General features: G+C 46.4%; 1 protein-coding gene and 1 long non-coding RNA gene across 2 annotated transcripts; one reads left to right on the forward strand and one right to left on the reverse strand.

Annotated features, from left to right (window-relative positions):
* The first annotated feature begins 4,754 nt into the window (after nt 1–4,754).
* On the forward strand, nt 4,755–15,807 carry LOC147998728 (uncharacterized). Its single transcript, XR_015645924.1, has 8 exons — nt 4,755–5,139; nt 5,876–6,155; nt 11,356–11,502; nt 12,334–12,448; nt 12,582–12,656; nt 13,546–13,683; nt 14,168–14,268; nt 15,020–15,807. It is a non-coding gene; the product is annotated as an uncharacterized LOC147998728 (long non-coding RNA).
* Gpr6 (G protein-coupled receptor 6) lies at nt 15,150–17,937 on the reverse strand. Its single transcript, NM_031806.2, is given in 2 exon segments — nt 15,150–17,256; nt 17,808–17,937. A coding segment is annotated over 1 exon segment (1,092 nt). The 5' UTR covers nt 17,238–17,256; nt 17,808–17,937; the 3' UTR covers nt 15,150–16,145.
* Nucleotides 17,938–19,169: the final 1,232 nt, after the last annotated feature.

Genomic DNA, 19,169 nt, shown 5'->3' on the forward strand with positions numbered 1-19,169 from the left:
CACTGAAATTGGAGTGATTTGTTAGAGAAGCAGCAGGACATCAGCGTACACAGAAAGAAAGATCCTTTCACCAATACACACGGAAAGAAAGGTCCTTCCAGCTTCCAGCTTCATGCTCATTAGAGCGAGTGAAACGCAAAAGGCAGATAGTCAATGCAGCTGTTTTGTTTCCTACCATTGTCCTGACTGCTCTTAAGCAGAGCAGTGGGCTCAAGCTTCCTTTGTCTTTTTCAATTTCCAAATGAATTCTTAATTTAGAATGAATCAACCTAAAAGAAGGAAGTGTTCTTCTTAAGCTTTTAAAAACCCTCTGTGGCTAAGAGCTGGCTTTCACTCCAGAGGGCTCCCGTGGACACGGCCTCACTGCTCCCACTGGACCTTTTGTCTCTCCCCACCAGTAAGCCTGTATTGGAGTGACTCATCCTTCGTTCTGAAATGTGTGGTAGAGGGATTGCTCGCAAGGAGATGATTGCCAGAGCCCACGCCATTGCAGCTCCACGCTACGGTGATTAAGAGTTGATTAAGAGCTGACCTTGCTACTGTGCATTAAGAACTCTGGCAGGAAATTGAACTAGAAATTTGGAACAAAGAGGTCAGGACTGTATTTGTAACTGGAAGTAGGTCATGGCTCTGCATTGTCTTAATACTAAGGCTAGATTCCCTCCCCTCAAGTCATGCTTTCCCCACTACGAGTTCTGTTATTAACGCACTGCATCATGAGTAAGGTTCAGTCAAAAGAAAATTAGAAAAAAACGAAGCACGGATCTGTCTTGAGGAGTCGGAGTTTGTTATCTTTTCTTGCAATATTTTGCCTCTCACAAGTCATTGTTTGGTTTTAACCTACATTGTACTCATGTTCGAATAGATTTGCATCAGTCTTTTTTCTCTTTCTTCTGTGCCTTCTGTCTCTATCTGGATGTCAGTAGGAAACACTGTGCACACTGGTAGGTGCTCTCCACGGAGCCACTTCTAAAACCTGGTTTTTCTAGTTTCATTTTAAACTTCGCAGTGTGCAGAGAGTCTAGAGCAGAGATGGCTTCGAACCTCAAAACATCTTCACACGTGGATCTGAGTTTGTGCCTCGGTTCTTTGTTGCGGTACGAAACCTAATGACTCAGTCAATCCTAGAGGTGATGCATTCCTCGCTACCCACCCCGATATTCTGGGTTTCTGAATGACATACACATACACACAGCCTTGTATTTTTATATGACATAAACAGTTCAATGGCTGGCCACTTCCTAACCTCTACATAGGGTATGGAAGGATTTGAGTGGAGGTGGTATTTTTAACTCTCATTTGACATCTATGTCTTGGGTATTTTTTTAATCTTTTTTAAAAATATGTATTTATTTATTTTATGTGAGTAAACTGTCGCTGTCTTCAGACACACCAGAAGAGGGGATGGGATCCCATTGCAGACGGTTGTGAGCCTCCATGTGGTTGCTGGGAATTGAACTCAGGACCTCTGGGAGAGCAGTCAGTGCTCTTAACCACTGAGCCATCTCTCCAACCCCCTTAGATACACACACACACACACACACACACACACACACACACACACACACACACACACAGCTTGTTAAAACCTTTTGGAGGTAGTAGTACTAAGACAGACAAGGTCCCTTAAAATAAACAATCTCTCAAGGAGAAAAACGATTTAGAGAAATGATTATCATAACTGATGAAGAATATCAGGTTTTAGAGGAGGGCCTCAAGGAGAACTAAGCTGACCTAGGATAGAGGGATGCGTAGTGTGAAACCCAAGTGTGGAGGATGCTGGGAGCTGAGAGGCTGATGAGCCACCTATTAGGAGGAATGGAGAAACTGAAGAGGAAAAAACGCAATGGTAACAATGGATTCACAAAGTCTTGCAGGCAGACGAAAGCTGTCATGCTCAAAACAAGTAGGCCACTGGGCATAGCAATAGAGGGGGTTGATCTGAAGGAGTTGCAGGGATCAGATTGTAAATGTCTGGTCATACTAAGGCATTGGCTTATCTTAGGGGCCATGAGAAGTTATGGAATATCCAGGCAGAGTTGTTGACAAGAGCAAAACACTTCTCTTTCGTCCTCCTTCCCAGTGGTAGGAGTCTGAGAGGAAAGGAACTATATGGGATTCACCACGCCCTAAAGTCCCTCCACCTCCATCAAAGCCGGGAAGCACAAGACACCCATCCTCTGGGTACAATGAACCTCTTCCTGAGATCCTGAGGGTAAGCCAGGGCAGGATGACAGCATCGCTTGCACCCCATCATGGATAGGGCACTAGCCCATCACCTGAGAGAAGAAAACTCTCACCTCATCTCAGCCCCGACTTCTCATTCTGCTGATGTTTGAGCTGGTGCCTTCGGGCCTCACTCAAAGTCACGCAGCCCTTCCTTAGGTCAAAAGCATTACTTCTGGTGTACCAATCACCGTCTACCAGAGATCACGTCCTTCCTTATCTATAAAGGCTTTGTTCAAAACTACTTCCTAGAAGACTGGGTGTTAGGTCAGGCCTAAATGTTAAGAGTCTTGGTCCTGGTGAACCCCCTCACTCCAAAGAACTGGGTGGACATTAGACTGGGTAGAAGTAGAGGGAGCGGGGCATGGGTGTAGAACTGTGACTGAGTGGCCCTTCTTCCTCCCTCGCCCTGGTGTCTCATGAATGTGATCCAGTGCCTTGGTGGAATGCTTTGTTCTTTTTTTGTTTTTTAAAAGATTTATTTATTTATTTATTTTATATGAGTTCTATAGCTGTCTTCAGACAAATCAGAAGACGGCATCGGTTCCCATTACAGATGGTTGTGAGCCACCATGTGGTTGCTGGGATTTGAACTCAGGACCTCTGGAAGAGCAGTCGGTGCTCTTAACCACTGAGCCATCTCTCCAGCCCCGGAATGCTTTGTTCGTACCTCAACATGGTTCTCAGAACTTCCTCTAATGCCAAGGACCAGGAGTTTGAGCACAAGAAAAGCCAACTACGTTATCAGGAAGAGCCTCCTCCCCCGAGACAGGATGGGTACTAAAGTGTCCACACCCCCCTGACAACGGTTGGCTGAGTTTCCTTTGATTAAAAACCCCTTTTATATCTTTGTCAGTTTTCTTACTGAGTTATAATTTTCTCAATTATATTTGAAAAAAATGTACGTGCAGAACTGTGCCATATATTATTAATGGATTTAAATATATGAACTGTGTTTGGTGAACTTCGCTCCGTTCTTTGTCTTGGATTTTGTTTACCAGGGGGGTTTGGTTGTACCTCGATTTCTTTTGTACTATGATTTCGTTCACTGTTTTTAAGCTTGGAAAATTCTTTCCACTTCACATACTTGATGGATAGGTCCTTAGTTATAATTTTTGTAATTTTCTTAATAGGATGAGAAGGCTTTACTGTCTTTTCCTTTACTCGTCCATCTGCTCTAAACTCAGTCGGGAGAGGTGGCACGCTCTTGCTTTCGAGGCTAGAAGCGTGCTGCGTGTCCTGAGGTATTTAGCTGCATGGCATTATTGTTTGAGTACCCAGGCACTGACTGAGACGTGGATCAAGATCTGGACCAAGCCAGGCCCTGGCTTCAGAGCCTGATAAACAGGGCTAAAGTTGGACAGACATTAAATTTTGCTCTCCACATCAAACAGCTTGGTTTTGGGCATCTCAAGACCATCCACTCTGAGCCTTGACCTGCAGTTCTAGAGAGAGCTCCAGGCTTTGCTTCACTCCGTTAGCTTCTGCTTGCCAAGGGTCAGACACAGGGAGCCACCCCTGTCTCAGGTGGGCACCATATGTGGTGCGAAATCCTACCCAGCTTTCCCAAGAGGTAAGGAAGCAGAGAGTAGAGGAAATCTATAGATAAGTAGGAGGAGAGAAATCTATAGATAAGTAGGAGGTCCCTGAGTCTGCCTGACCAAGACTTATTAAACACTTCATGTGACTGGGTAGCAAAACCAGGAACTCTGGGTAAACTGAACCCCAGCTATCCACAAGTTACGGGATCTTGAAAAAGACTTCTCACCGACTCCTCTTTGAAACCCCAACTCACTGAACCTCAAAGAACTATACAAGATGGCTTCCAAAGCCCTTTCTATCCCTGTTTTTCTATCTCTGTTCCTACAGCCCAACTCCACAGCAGACGTAGCTTCCTGGACAAGGAAGTGATACCTATATGGAAAGGAACAGGGCCCCAAACAGTCACACAGTCTCTGGAGTTGAGTACAGTCTACGAGCCCAGGCAGGGGGACTATCACGTGCACTCTGCATGATATGCACAGTTCTGCCAGCCTGGTACCAGCTGGACCAGTGACATCTGTCACACAGGGATTAAATGCCTCAGCAATAAAAGATAACACTATCAGACGTCAGCTGTTTCAGTAATAAAGTGGATGCACGTCCACAGCAGTGAAAACGAGACTTGTTGAGATGGGCTAAAACCAATGATCCTTTCGTCGTGATTAATTCTGCCTTCGTTTACATAATTACCTTTGCGTGTGCAGTGTTTACAAAACAGGCATTTAAGAAACCTTCCAGTAAAAGAAAGAATACTGTGTCATGCTCAGTTACTCTGTGCTCCTATTAATAACAGCAATTTAAAAAAATTAAGGGAGCAATTATTCTTTTAACACAGAGCAGACTCCAATATTACAGTGACACCCAAGGGGCTGTAATCATTGTTGGCTTTGGTTACACTGTGACAAAACTTAATAGACTGTGGGGGGTAAGGGAGGAGGGCTGTCACCTGCACAACCAGATATAGATCCCCCTTCCCCCAATCCTACAGCCAGGGGCTGATGAGCGACTGAACACAGATCGTTCTCTCAGTGGCCGTGAGAGAGTTCTTGCCTATTCTTCTATCTTCAATCTGCCATTCAAAGATGCACACATAGTCAGTGTCCATGCTGGCCGTGCTAGACTGGCTCTGTGTACTGTGGAGTTTGCCCTAAACAATTTCTGTCTCATAGCTGCATTTTTTTTCTTTTTTCTTTTTTTTTCGGAGCCGGGGACCGAACCCAGGGCCTTGCACTTGCTAGGCAAGCGCTCTACCACTGAGCTAAATCCCCAACCCCATAGCTGCATTTTTTAAGGGAGTAATCCATTTTTTTTCCAGAGTACCCTTGAATACAAACTACTAGGAGTATAGTATATCCTAGTGAGTGGGTCTTGGTAAGTAGCAATGACTCCTAAGTACATGACCTGTGTGTGTGTGTGTGTGTGTGTGTGTGTGTGTGTGTGTGGTGTGGGTGTGGTATGTGTGTGTGGGGTGTGTGTGTTGTGCGTTGTGGGTGTGGTATGTGTGTGTGGGGTGTGTGTGTTGTGTGTTGTGGGTGTGGTATGTGTGTGTGGGGTGTGTGTGTTGTGTGGTGTGTGTGTGTGGTGTGTGTTTTTTTGTGTGTGTGTGTGGTGTGTGTGGTGTGGGTGTGGTGTGTATGGGGTGTGGTGTGTGTGTGTGTGTGGTGTGTGTGGTGTGTGTGTGTGTGTGTGTGTGGTGTGTGGTGTGTGTGTGTGTTTCTGTCTGCTTGTTTGTGCTAAAGAAACAGAGATAAAATCTGTCTGCCTGCTTGCCTGCCTGTGATAGACAAACAGCGATTTATAAGTGAGAAGGATGGGTTGTTTTTTTTTTTTTTTTTTTCGGAGCTGGGGATCGAACCCAGGGCCTTGCGCTTGCTAGACAAGCGCTCTACCACTGAGCCAAATCCCCAACCCCTATGGTTTGGTTTTTTTTTTTTTTCCTATACAATGATTCCCTTTTAGGGGAAGCTGGGATGAGGACGCTAATATTATTACTAAGCATAAACATTTTATTGGAAGATTTATTGACAAGTGGTTGACAGTAAACATGTACACCTCTGTTTCAGTCCGTTGGGAAATAGGTGTAATACTGATATGACTTCTGTTTCAGAGACACAGCTTTGAAAACTGTCCCACTTTGGGGGCCAGCAATATGGCTCTGCAAAGCAAGGCACCTGCTGCCAAGTGTGACGACCTGAGTTGGATCCCCAAGAGCCACATGGTGAGAGGAAAGAACTGACTTTCAAAACCTGCTCTCTGACCTCCATGGATCCACATATGACTAATGAACAGACTGTAATAGTTTAAAAAGATCATGAGAAAGACATTTTAAGGCAGCAACTGAAGTATTAAGATGGCAAATTTTGAGATTTGCAAGCTACTAAAAAGAGGTAACACTGGGAAAATACTTGGAGCACGATAGAGGGGGAGCCTGAAAAAAAATTAAAACTTGTACTTAAACTATACTTGACTGTAAACATCCAGATGCTATGGAATGCTACAATTGTATCATCTGCTTGGTAACAACAGATGCCCTCCTGTATCCAGTCACCAACCCTTCAGTTTTATTAGCTCATCCAATCCTTATAGCAGCCTTAGCACAGGCTTAACCAGGGAGGAAGAAAAGCTACATTTTGGACTGAAACCTTTGTGGCTTCAGGAAAAGAACAATTCAGTACTGGGGAGGTAACTTACCTGGCAAGCATAGAACTGAGCTCAAACCCTTTAACATATATTTATAAACAATAAAAAAAAACCCAAAAACTGGGTGTTGGAGACTGGGGCTGGAGAGATGCTCATTGGCCAGCCTAGCCTTCCTTACAACTTCCAAGTTAATGAGAGACTTCTCTTAAAATAAGGTGGATGGAGTCTGAGGAATGACGACTGAGGCTGTCTTCTGATCTCTCTCTCTCTCTCTCTCTCTCTCTCTCTCTCTCTCTCTCTCTAACACACACACACACACACACACACCATTTAAACAGCCTCACTCAACTTCTAAGTATGATATCATACATACATACATACATACATACATATATACAATGCAGCTATAAGTTACAGTCATGGCAAACTTCCTCCAACTGTCTTTAACGATGACTTGACCCTGACTCTTACTCTACCCTTAAAGGACTTGGTATACTTCCTGGTGGAACTCACATATTTCCAGAACCTCTGGTCAACATCAGTTAGCAGAGTTGCTCCAGCAGGATATCCACAACAATCCCAGCTGCACACTTGCTGGGTGTCGCTTGTGAGCACCTCCTGCCCAAGGCAACCCAAGATGAAGGACGGTGGTTGACAAAAGCTAGAAAACCAGGCTCCTCTTTTTAACACTCTCCTTACATCATTTTTTTTTTGACATTTTAAACAACCCCGTTACATAAGTTTTACTGAAAGAGCACAAGAGTCTGTTTAGTCTTAGATAATATCGATCTTCAGCTTTGGATCTCAAGACTCTCCTCTCTGTCTGCACCTGGATGTTCATTTAGGGAAGACAAAAGTTATGTGGTCAATCTCAGACCCACCTACTTCTGATTCCTTTCTTTCTGATACCCTGCTTATTACACAGGTCCCCAGGTGGAGCCGTGTAACTAGTTCTACACGCTGAGCTGAGAGTGGGAGTACAATTCATGGTCCAAGCACGTAGTTACTGGCATGAGATCCTCTAGGGTAGTGGCTCTCCACCTTCCTAACCCTTTAATACAGTTCCTCATGTGGTGATGACTCCCAACCATAAAATTACTTTGTTGCTTCTTCGTCACTGCAATTTTGTTACTCTTATGAGTCATAGTATAAGTACCTGATACTCAGGATATCTGAATGGGGTTGTGACCCACGGGTTGAGAACCACTGATCTGGAGCTCTTTTCTTTGTCAAGGTGCTTGTAAAGGCCTCAAGGTGAGGGTAGATCCAAAAAGTGAGGATCTATGTTGCTGTGCAGTAACCAAAGGTGTCTGGAGCTGTTGGCCAGATATTGCAAACATGAAGCACTAGGATTGTGGGCTGCTTGTTACTGCAGCTTAACTAATGCATATTAGTTCATATGTTCCTTACCAGAACCTTACACGCCACACGGCACTTACAGCAACCTCAGCTCGCTCTCTGTCTTCCTGTTCATTTGGCCCTTTAATGGGTAGCAGGTGGATATGTTTGAGGAGACTGGACCACATTATCTGACTAATTAACTGTACCATATTGATTTGTAGTTCTTCATACATAGGCCATTATACTGTGGTTCTTTTGCTGACCATCAGTTACTTAGTATAAATTTGCTGAGCTACAATTGATGCAAAATGAATGTTTGCTTGTTTATATTTTTGTGCAGAGCCATGGATTGAGGCCAAGGCGTTGTGTATATTAAGTAAATGCTCTGCTACAGTTTCAGCTCAAGCCCTTAGTTGATGAATCCACTGTACAGCCTTGAACCTGCCGTGGGTCTCAGACTGACCTTGAGCTGGCAAGACCAATGTTGCAGCCTCAAAAACACAGGCATTAGAGGGATGGCAGGCTTGTGCCACCATCAAAGGTACAATGTGCCCCAACAAAACAATCAAGATTAAGATAATGACAGTAGGCATTGTCTCAGAATTTCCTTCCAGCCTGTTTTTCAGTCTTTTCCACCTTTTCACATCCCCGCACGCCCATCCCAGCCATAATCTAATTTCTATTGCCATGGATTTTCAAGTATAACTATTTGGAGACGCATTCTGCATACGGCATAGATCATGAGTTCATTCTTCTCACTTCTGAGTACCATCCAGTCAGATGGGTGGACCCCAATTTAGTTCTCACTCGTTGATGAATATTTGCGTAACTTGTATGTTTTTTTAGCTCTTACAAACCAAGTTGCTGTGAGCATTTGCACCCCATGCCTTTGTATGGGCACATTCCTTTGCTTCTTCTCAATACATATTAGCAGGACAATTTGATTCTGTGGTGAGAGGATATTTTTTCCCTTAAGAAACCACCGAACCTTCCAAAGTGTTCGTGCCATACCCCATCCCCATCGACAGACGTCTCTGAGGATGGTGGGTGCTCTCTATCATCCTCGCTACACCTGCTCTGATCTTTAACTCGGATCCAGTGTCTGCAGCATCTCCAAGTACCCGGCTTTGTTCCGAAACTCATCAGCTAAGGTTCGTGAGGCTTCTTATAACCATCTCTTAACTGGCACTCCTCCTTCAGACAGATGGAGATTGTCAGGTAGGAACTCTGTGAACTTCCTCCCACCACCTATAAACTTAGATCTCTCAGTACCAATTATTCCCACCTTGCCTCCTAGCAGAGCAGGGGAGCTGCGTCCCCACCGGCTCCCTGCACTGTGCCTCGGAGGAGCCGTCTCTCCTAATCCAGTCTGGTCTATCAAGCATGTTTCTTGTCTTTTTCAACTACATATTGCTGCCTCCTCAGTAGAATAATGAAGTCAGTTCTGGCTTTCAGAAGGGAGGTGGGGGAGCGGGAGGGGGAGAGAAGAAGGGGGAGAGAGGAAGAGGAAGGGGAAAGGGAGGGAAGGGGAAAGGTGAGAGGGAGGGGGAGGGGGAGAGGAAGGGGGAGGGGGAGAGGGAGGGGAGGGGGAGGGGGAGAGGAGAGGGATGAGGGAAGGGGAGAGGGGAGAGGGAGGGGAGGAGGAGAGAGGAAGGGGAGGGGAGAAGGAGAGGGATGAGGAGGGGGAGAGGAAGAGTGAGGGAGAGGGAGGGGATGGGGAGGGGAAGAGAGAGAGGAAGAGGGAGGGGGAGGGGGAGGGGAAGGGAGAGGGGAGAGAGAAAGAGGAAGGGAAGGAGGGGGGAGAGAGAAAGAGAAAGGGGAGGGAAGGGAGAGGGAGAGGGGGAGGGGAAGAGAGAGAGAGAGAGAGAGAGAGAGAGAGAGAGAGAGAGAGAGAGAGAGAGTCTACATTCAGCGGGGGAAGTGTGGCATGTTCCTCCTCACTGTACCCAGTCTCAGACTATCTTGCTGTCCGCTGTTCACCTGTCACCACCATGTTTTTAACTGAACACTCCCCAGCCCGGGGCTCACTTGTTTTCTCAGTACTTTTCACACTCAGCACTTGCTCCTTAAATGTCTTTCTAATCTCTCAGCTGGGAGACTCTCCTGGGTTGCTCTTCTCTTTGGCCTTCCCATGTTTCTGTGCCTCAGCCTAGAACTTTGGCACTGCTCTCAAGGTTCTGTCCGTTACTCAGACGGCGAAGGCTTCACAGTCGTGATTAAGGACCCTGGAACGGAAGCAATATTAGGAATTTCCTAGCCAGGACTTAAATGCAACCACTGTGTCTTCATAAGACAAACACACAGAGATCCCACTGCGGAAGAAGGTAATGTGGCCACTATGAGGGAGGAGCCATGAACCAAGGAACAGAACCTGGAACTGTAAAAAAAAAAAAAAAAAAAAAAAAAAAAAAGTCTGATCAGAAATATTCTCCCTATATAGCTGTTGGCAGAAGCAAGGCTGATTTCCCACCCTGGGAAGTTGATTTCTGACTTCCAGTTCCCATCACTGTAAAATGTGTGCTGTTGTATGCATATTAACAAGTTTGATATGATTGGCTACATCAGCAACAGAAAATGAATATGCTATGCCAAGTTTGAGCCTGGCGCTGGGCTTCAAGCTTTAGAGAATCCTGCTTGTTCCAAACTTATGTGCCTTCCTTTTGGGGGTGATGGTGGTGAAATCTATGTCCTCACTTCAAGCTAGGCACCAGACATCTACAGAAAGTCCTTGCTTCCAGAGTCCATGGGCTCCTCCCCAAGTTTGTCCCTTAGAGACAGACTACCCCCTGAATCACAGGCTTTTCCCTGAAGAGCAGTCAGGGAAGCCACTGTTGGTTGACAGGGACTTGTAAGGTATAAGAGCTGCAGCAGGAACCCTGATAGGAAACTCCTGAAGTAATCCCGACAAGAGGCAATGGTGGTGCCAGTCCTGAAATGTCACTGGCTAGGTTCTCGGTGTGTTTGAAGTTAAAGATGATGGCATGAATCAGGAAAGAAAGGTAAATATAATTTCTAAAGTTGTTGGTTCTCATAACCACAGAGATGACATTGCCATCAGTGTTATAAATAAGACCTAGATAGTGGGGCTTGTTGGGGGGTAAAACTCAGTGGCAGAATGTAGGACGCTCATTAGATAATAAAGTGGAGAAAGAACCTGCGTGTTTGATCGAGGCTCGTGTTTTCTCAGAGACCCTATGCTTCTACAACTAGATAGGGCCTTGTAACAGGAGATTCTTAATTAGTTTTTGATAGGTCAAATGAATATGTGACATTTCTGTGTGGAAATGTTTCGAGATCTGCCCACAGTTTTATACTGTTACATCATAGGTTGGCTAATGTCAAACCTATTGACATTACCCAGACTGAGCCACCACGCAAATCCACATCATTAACAAACTGATTGCTTGGCATCTTCCTGTTTTTTACTTCCCCCAAACCTTGGTCGTGCTGGGACGGACATTAAATATTAACTAACGTTGAAGTAGACTGAAGTCAGATTCATAGCCCGTAATAAAGTCTCACACAGAAGTGTCTCGGTGTGCTTACTACAGAAAAAAATCTCCTTATAATGATAAAATTCATCATACCGTGAATGCCTTTGTTCAGTCTATAGGGTTAGAGCCTCTCCTTCCCTCACGCTCAGGGGATGCTGATGGCCAGTTCATGTGTTTCCGTGTACTCCAACACATTCCAGATGTGAAGCTGGTGGAGGGATGTCAAGCAATGTGTGACAAGGCTGGAGAATCCACAAAGGTTAGGTCTTCAGAAAATTTTAATGTGATGAATGAACAATATCACCAATCTTTCCATATCTAAGTTTATGGGCATCATGAAAGTCTACAGACATAAAGCACAGAGCATTCCAGCTTTGAAAAGGTCACCCTGCTGCTGGGAGCTGCTGAAGGCTGGAACATTAGTGAGTTTTCTCCTGGGCCAGACTCCTCCTCTACTTGTCCTGAGGTTTTCTTTATGCAGTGAGTTCATCAGCAGCCCTGGCATAATAAACTTTCAAATCATCCCTTAAGACCCTATTTTACTCCTTTGCTCAGCAACTGCTTCCTGGGGCATGGTTTCCTTCTTTCTTTGGTGGACTCTGTTTCTTCTTACTTCTTTCCCCTTTGTTTGATCCTCCATGTCTTTTGATTTATAAGTACTTTGGTTTACTAGAGCTCAATTCTTGGCCCTCTTCTCTGTCCAGCAATGTTATATAGCAATGTCCTCCACATTGAAACTTGCTATCATGGAGGGTGGGTCCTTAAGACTCAGCTGGCAAACAACTCCCAAGTCTCAGGAAGTTCCTGAAACTTTCGAGGTTCATAAGGTCCCTCTATCCCTGAGGTTATATAAGCAGAAAAGGTTATTGAGAAAAGGAGGCTTTCCTGGCTTGTCAATCTATATGCAGGTTGGACAACAGCTTTCATGAGTTGTTACTTATCCTAGTGGGCTTTTCAGCGATGGGGCTACCTTCAAATCACTCACACTCCTATAAGTAACTCCTCACCCAAACTCTTGTGAGTAACTCAATAAACTATTCTTTTTCTAAGTTAGACTTTAATGGAATCATTTCTTTGGATCTGTCATTAGTGCCCTATCTGGACTGAGTAAAAATTTGTTCTCATCTCCTTTGGAAAATTCACACAACAGATACTCCCAAGATGACCTATTCAGACCTATAACTTTAAAGAGCATCATTATGTTGGTAAGTTACATTTTTTTGTCAGCTCCCAAACTACTGAGGTATAAGTAACCTCCATTTCCTCATCTGTAAAATGGGCATAAACCCAGTACCTATCTCATAGTGATGGTGGAAACTGTTCTGTTCTCACTCACAGATCTGTTGCACTCCACCTCAGCTACTCCAGGGAAATGGATACATCAGAGCTGGTTGTTTTTCTCTCCAGGTTCTGGTAGGGTTTAATTAATAAAAGTCATTGTCAAGAGGTAGCATGGAGCCAAGAGATGGTAACTTAGTAATCAACTGTCCCAGCTCTCTCTATCAGATTCCGGGTTGATGGGGTCTGCCTTTCTTTTCATTTCCTTCACAGCTCTGTTAGTGAGCTGGGGGTGGGGGTCGGGGTGGGAGTGGGGGTGAGGATGGGGGTGAGGATGGGGGGTGAGGAGATTCAGTACCTTGGTTGGATTTATTTGATCATATTCACCTTTAGAAAGAGTCCCTTCATCAGACCCCACTTCATTATTTGGTTAGTTCATGCTATTTGTTTCTTGCTGGGAGTTGACCGACACAAGATTGTTGTAGTGATTAATTTAGATATCTGTCATGTGCTTAGACCAATGACTAATTTATAGTAAGTGCTATGGAAGCATTTGTGAAATAGATAAATTGCCCACATGGACTCTCTATTTGGGAGTCCAGAATTCATTTTAAAACTCCCACCCTTCCTGGATTACAGGTGTCCAAAGGACACAGACTAAAGAACTTCAAGACCTGTGTATCCACAGGAAGGGAAGTCAATGGGCTTCGTTGGCACATTGGGCATGAAATATAAGAGAAATAGACAGGTATATGAGTGTGAGGAATTTATTATAGGGAGGTGACCTGCACCACTGTGGGAACTAGCACATGCAAAATATGCAGAGCAGGCTGTTGGGCCAGGGACCTAAGGGACCTGACGTGGTTTCCATCTCAAGGCCATCTGCAGGAGAGCCAGAAAGATCCAGTGTTGGCAATGATGTCAGAAGACAGGCCATGAAGTGATCTTCAGCATACACGAAGGGTGTAGGCTTTATTCACTGCCTACCCATCTAGATGTTAATTTCACCCCAAATCTTCTTCAGCAAAACACTCCAAATGTTTGACCAGCTATCTGCGTAACTGATCGCCTGGTCAAGTTGACAGAAGACGTCATACAAAGCATAGCTCCCTCATTATTGTTTCTTTGATATCAATGGCACCCATTGGCTCTATGGCTCAAGGTAAAGGCTCATCTCATGCCTCATCTATACCTCACCATATTTCCAAAACCATGACTCACCGTCTTTACCACTGCCTCTGTGCCTGAAGCCACCGCCATTTCTCAGGGGAGGACAGTCATGGACATCCATCTGCTACCTCTAGTCTAAGTCTACAGGCAATTTCTTTTCCTTTCCTTCCTTGTTTCCTTTCCTTCCTTTCCCTCTTTCTTTCCTTCCTTCTCTTTTTGTTTCTTTTTCTTTTCACTCACTCTATAGACCCGTCTGACCTCTAACTCAGAGATCTGTCTGCCTCTGCCTCCCAAATGCTGGGATTAAGGCTCTGTGCTAGCACTCCTGGCTGAGAATACTCTTTTTGTTTTAAGCTTTGCTGTTATTGTTGTCATTGTTGTTTTTGTTGTTGTTGCTGTTGGTGTTGGTGGTGGTGGTAGTGGTGGTGGTGGTGGTAACTGTGTTTTCTCTTCGCTATACTGGTTGTTCCTTTCAGGATCTCTGGATAACGAACAAGAACTATTCCCTTGTTGGTGGGAGCCCTCAAAAAGCACCACCTGTCTTAATTTTCAATGGAACAGCTGAAGGAATTTTTAGGTTGGTTTTTTTTGTTTGTTTGTTCGTTTGGGTTTTTTCTTCTTTTAGTTTTGCATTAATTTACCAAGAATCAGGTTTGTGTTTGGGATCCCCTCTTCTCTCCCCCATTTCTCTGCCCTCCATCCCCATTCCGAGTAACTCTTTAAGAAATGTAAGTGAAATCCAATCACTGTCTTACCACTCAGTGAAAACCCAGGTCCCCAGGCCATTCAAAGGAGAAGATGCAGCCTCACAGGCCTGCCCACCTGCCCTTGGACCTCCCTCTCAGTTCTTAGGACTCTGGCTCTGTTGACCTTTGAACTTGACAGTTGCATCCTAGCCTGAAGCCTTTGCATTTGTTGCTCCCTCTGCCCAGAAAGCTGTCCCCTTCCGTTCTAACACATCTCACATTGCATTCCACTGAGGTTACCTCCTAAATGCTACCTCCTCCCAGCAACTCCCCTGGTTACCCCAACCACTGGAGCATGCTCTGCTGTCTCCCTCCCTTATTCTCTTCCTTGGCTTTTATCCCAAAATAAATTTAGGTGCTTGTTTGCTTTCGGGCCAGCCTCGCCACTAGAGTATTACACAGTGAGTATGGAGGGATTTTTACTTTCTGGTTTATTTTATTTCCACATCCCCGGGCTCTCAATCATGCTCACTCAATAAGCACCCAATAAATGTGAAATCCGTGAACAAAAGCACATGTGTGTATTTCCCTAACCTCCCAAGTAGTAACGTATGTGTTTGTGGATCTATTATCTTCATATAGGCTCACGGTGTGCATGGCCCCATTTAGCACTGATTCACGACCCACCGATAAAGAGGAATGTTTGCTTGTTTAAGGTCTTAATGCATGATTGGAAGATGACGTTCCGAAGAAAGGACACTGGGACACACCTCAGTTACCCCATGAAGATCTGGGAATCCTGCTTTAGGAGAATTTTATTGGTTTTATTGGGCTCTGCACCTGGCTACCAGACCTGGGTAGCAACAGTCTGAATAAGCCATGTTGAGAAATCTTGGCATGTTTGTAAAGTTATGCTGGTAAGTTGTGGCTTCAGAGTTTACACCTGTGCCTATGTGACTTGAATTGTTTTGACCTCTGAAACATGTCTTCCCAACCCGGCCACCAAGAGAGCACATTAACTTGCACCAGTAACAGCCTTCCTTCTCGTGTTCTGGGGATGCCACGTGTGAATGTTACTTCCTCCATGACTCATGAATGTTACTGCCTCATCCCATGGTTTAGATCTGGTATTTCATGTGGCTCTCCCTGGGACAAGATGATAGATAGATGTGCAGTAGACTTTTAAAATAAACACACTCACAATTCAGATTCCAAACAATGCCACAATTTATCACATACCCAAGATCATACTTTTATAATGTGTTTATTTGTGTACAAAATATGTTGTAGTTTACTGATGCATGTGCAGCAAAATATTCTATCACATACAACAAAAATACATCTCTGACTCCCTTTCTCCTGCTCTTGGGGATGGCAACACTGTCTTGGCATTTCAGCAGCTAAAAATAAAGTGCTATTATTAAGCAGTATTGGAATGTCTTCACTTGACAAATGTGATGTACGATTGAGTATACAACCACATTTTGTTAGTTTTTTTCACAGAACGGGAAGCTCCAGGCCCTGAACACCTCCAGAAGATACAAATATTTGTATATATATGTACACGTGTATACACTGTATATGTAAAATGCCAACAAGCCTCTTTGTCTGAGTCAGTTTGTTGCGTTCACATCCAGTCCCTTTGCGGGGCAGTCAGACTCGCGCCGAACCACTGAGTCCTCAAGAGTTCATCAGCAGGCACCTAGAAGCTCACCAAAGGCCGGCATGTTGGATTTGTGATGTGGGTGAGGAGACACGGAGGAGCCCTTCAGACCTCACTGGGGGACCTGGAGCGGAAGGGCACTTTGGATTGGAAACAGCCACAGAACAGGAGCCACAAGGCACGCTGGATCTCCTGGTTGCGGAAGGCATAGATGATGGGATTGATCATGGAGTTATAGGTGGCAGGCAGCAGGGTGGCATAGGTGTAGATGGCCGGGTCCTCTTGGCTACCCACCACACAATAGATGGCGAAGGGCAGCCAGCTGGCCCCAAAAGTGCCTAGCACCACGGCCAAAGTTCCCACACCCTTTCTGGTGGCTGCTAAGTGTGGTGGTGCTAGGCAGTGCTGTTGCAAAGCGATCTGGTGGGCGTGGCGCCAGACCACCTGGCAGATGCGCACGTACAAGTGTAGCATGATGCCAAAGACCACAAAGAAGGAAGTGGAGAGCAACGCCACATGGCTGCGTGTCAGGGGGCGCACCACGCTGCAGGACGCGCGGTCAGCCAAGCAGTTCCAGCCTAGAACGGGCAGCAACCCCAACCCGAGGGACACTGTCCAGGTGGCTGCTAGCAAGAGGTGCACGCCCAACAGGGTCCGGCGCGAGTAGTAGGTGAGCGCGTTGTAAAGGGACAGGTAACGGTCCACTGTGATAGCGAGCAGGCTGCTGACTGAGGCGGCGAAGGACGCCACCAGGAAGCCCACCATGAGCAGGCTCACAGTCTCCGAGGGCACCACGTACTGGAACACGAAGTGTAGGATGAGGCCACAGCCCGCCAGCAGGTCAGCAGTGGCCAGACTACCCACGAGCACAAACATGGGCGTGCGCAGCGCGGGAGTGGATGCGATGAGCGCCACCACCAGCGCATTTTCGCCTGCGATCACAGTCCCCGACACGCACAGCAGCACATCCCAGGGATTCACTGCCGAAAGCAGAAGTCCTGAGGGTCCTGCGGGCAGCTGCGAAGACAGCTCCAGTGACCCGTTAGGTCCTCCGCCGCCTCCCAGCGCCGCGGATGCTGCCGGAGGTCCCCATTCGCTGGTGTCCGGTGTCCCTGCTGCTGTAGCCGCAGCTGCCGCTCCCTCGGCCGCTACTGCCACCACCTGGGACTCGTTGAGCGCGGCGGCGCTAGCGTTCATCGCCGCCAGATGCTGCTCCCTGTATAAAAGGGACCGCGGATTGTCAGGTGCTCTGTCCAAGCTACCGAGGAACTTTCCCTGTTATAACTGCCTCACTCAAATAGCATATCTTACTTCAGGAGTATGCACGGAGCATAGTGGGGGAAGCAGGGATAAAGTGCGAACCCCAAATAAATAAGCACCTGTTGGTTGAATGAATGAATGAATGAATGAATGAATGAATGAATGAACGAAAGAGATGGGGCTTCTGAGCTTTGGCAGAGGCGCATAGATAGATCCCACTATGCACTACCGTACACAAGTATCCAAATATAAGAGTCAATCTCTTTGCAAGACTAAGCTGGGCACAGCCGCTGTCCGCGGTTCTGAAAGCCAAGTTTGGGATCTCAAGGAGCCAGAGACCCCAGGTCTTGAACTGGAAATTGAAAGACTAAGGGGGAAGTCTGCTAGGGTGCGGTGGTCAATTCTTGCTCCGATTCTCTGACTCCGGTATGGACTCTCTCTGGGACTGCCTTTTACCCTTTCGCCTTCCCCACATGCTCAAAGAACCCTTAGGAGCCCGCCGCTCACCTGAGGAGTCAGGGCTCCCGGGAGTCTCTGGTCATGCGCTCCGCGGCTGTGTGCCCTACGCGGTCCGAGCAGCTACCTGCAGGAGGCTGCCCCGCGTCGAAGAGGAAAGTACTGGTCTCCTGTCCCTGAGCCACGGTCGCTGCGAGTGAGAGGCAGTGGCAGAGAAGGCAGGCTGCGAGCTGCGCGCCTGCCCGAGATTGACAGGCGGGGCCCGGTGACGTCAGGCTCTGGGTTCTGGTTCCAGTGGCTTACTCGCCACACCGGCCAGGCCAATCCTTCTTGGCGTCTCCCCACCCCTCACAGAAACATTTCAGAGAGATCCAGAAGGAAGGAGAAGCCAGAGTCTCCACCAGTCCAGATACCTCCAGGAATGGGATGGGGCTGAGAGGAGAGGGAGAGAGGATTGAAGAGAACTCCGAGGCCGGACAAAGGAGGGTGAGCTGGAAAAGGAAGGCGAGGGGTGAGTGAAAATAAGCCACACAGCAAAGGCCAGAGCCAAGGATCACTGAGGTGAAGAAGCCACGGAGAAGGGGTGGTTGGGACATCTGGAAGAAGAGAGAGAAAAGTTCTCTTTGTAAGAGTGTTTATAGCGTCTGTGCCGCTCGAGGGAAGAAACCTTGAGCTGAGAGAAGAGACAAGACAGAAGGAAGGGCAAGACGGGAAAACGGTTTCTTTTTTGAGAGATTTACCTGAGGAATCCTCTTGCAGAATACCTGAGCCCTCCCCTGCGGGTTTCACCACTGATATCTTCGCCTCTTGCTGCTGCCCTTGCAACTGCTCTTTGATTAAGACAAGGTCTGTGTCTTGTAAGAAAAAAACGGCAACAAAATGTGATTTACTTTCCTGGCAACAGACTTTGCCCTGTTAATTACTACCTTATAAAACAAATTATAGGACCGAAATAGTGATAACTCAGCTGCACCAGACTTCAACAGGCACGGGTTTTATTTTCAGCCCAGATAAATCGCCCTTTTAGCTCAAAGGTGTTTTGGTTTGTCAGTAAATTGCAAGATTTTGTCTCTTTCTTTTGTAACCGGACAGACTCTCCAACAGCTGTACTTGGGCCTAAAGCTAAAGCAGCTGACTCTGTAAAAGGCTCTAAAAGGAATGATTACACATTGCTATTACAGCTCTGGACCGGGGCCACTGCTGTGGCCTTCACACAGTACACGGTTTGGACAAAGTGAAATAAAGTGACACACATGGTAGGCGCTTCCTGCCTCCTCCCCAGCCAGTGCTTGGCTCCACTGTTACAGATAGCTCCAGGGATGCAGAGAGAGAGAGCGAGAGAGAGTGAGAGAAAGAGAGAGAGAGAGAGAGAGAGAGAGAGAGAGAGAGAGAGAGAGAGAGAGAGAGAGACTC

Source organism: Rattus norvegicus, chromosome 20 (genome assembly GCF_021556685.1).
Source record: "Rattus norvegicus strain SHRSP/BbbUtx chromosome 20, alternate assembly SHRSP_T2T, whole genome shotgun sequence".
NCBI lineage: Eukaryota > Metazoa > Chordata > Mammalia > Rodentia > Muridae > Rattus > Rattus norvegicus.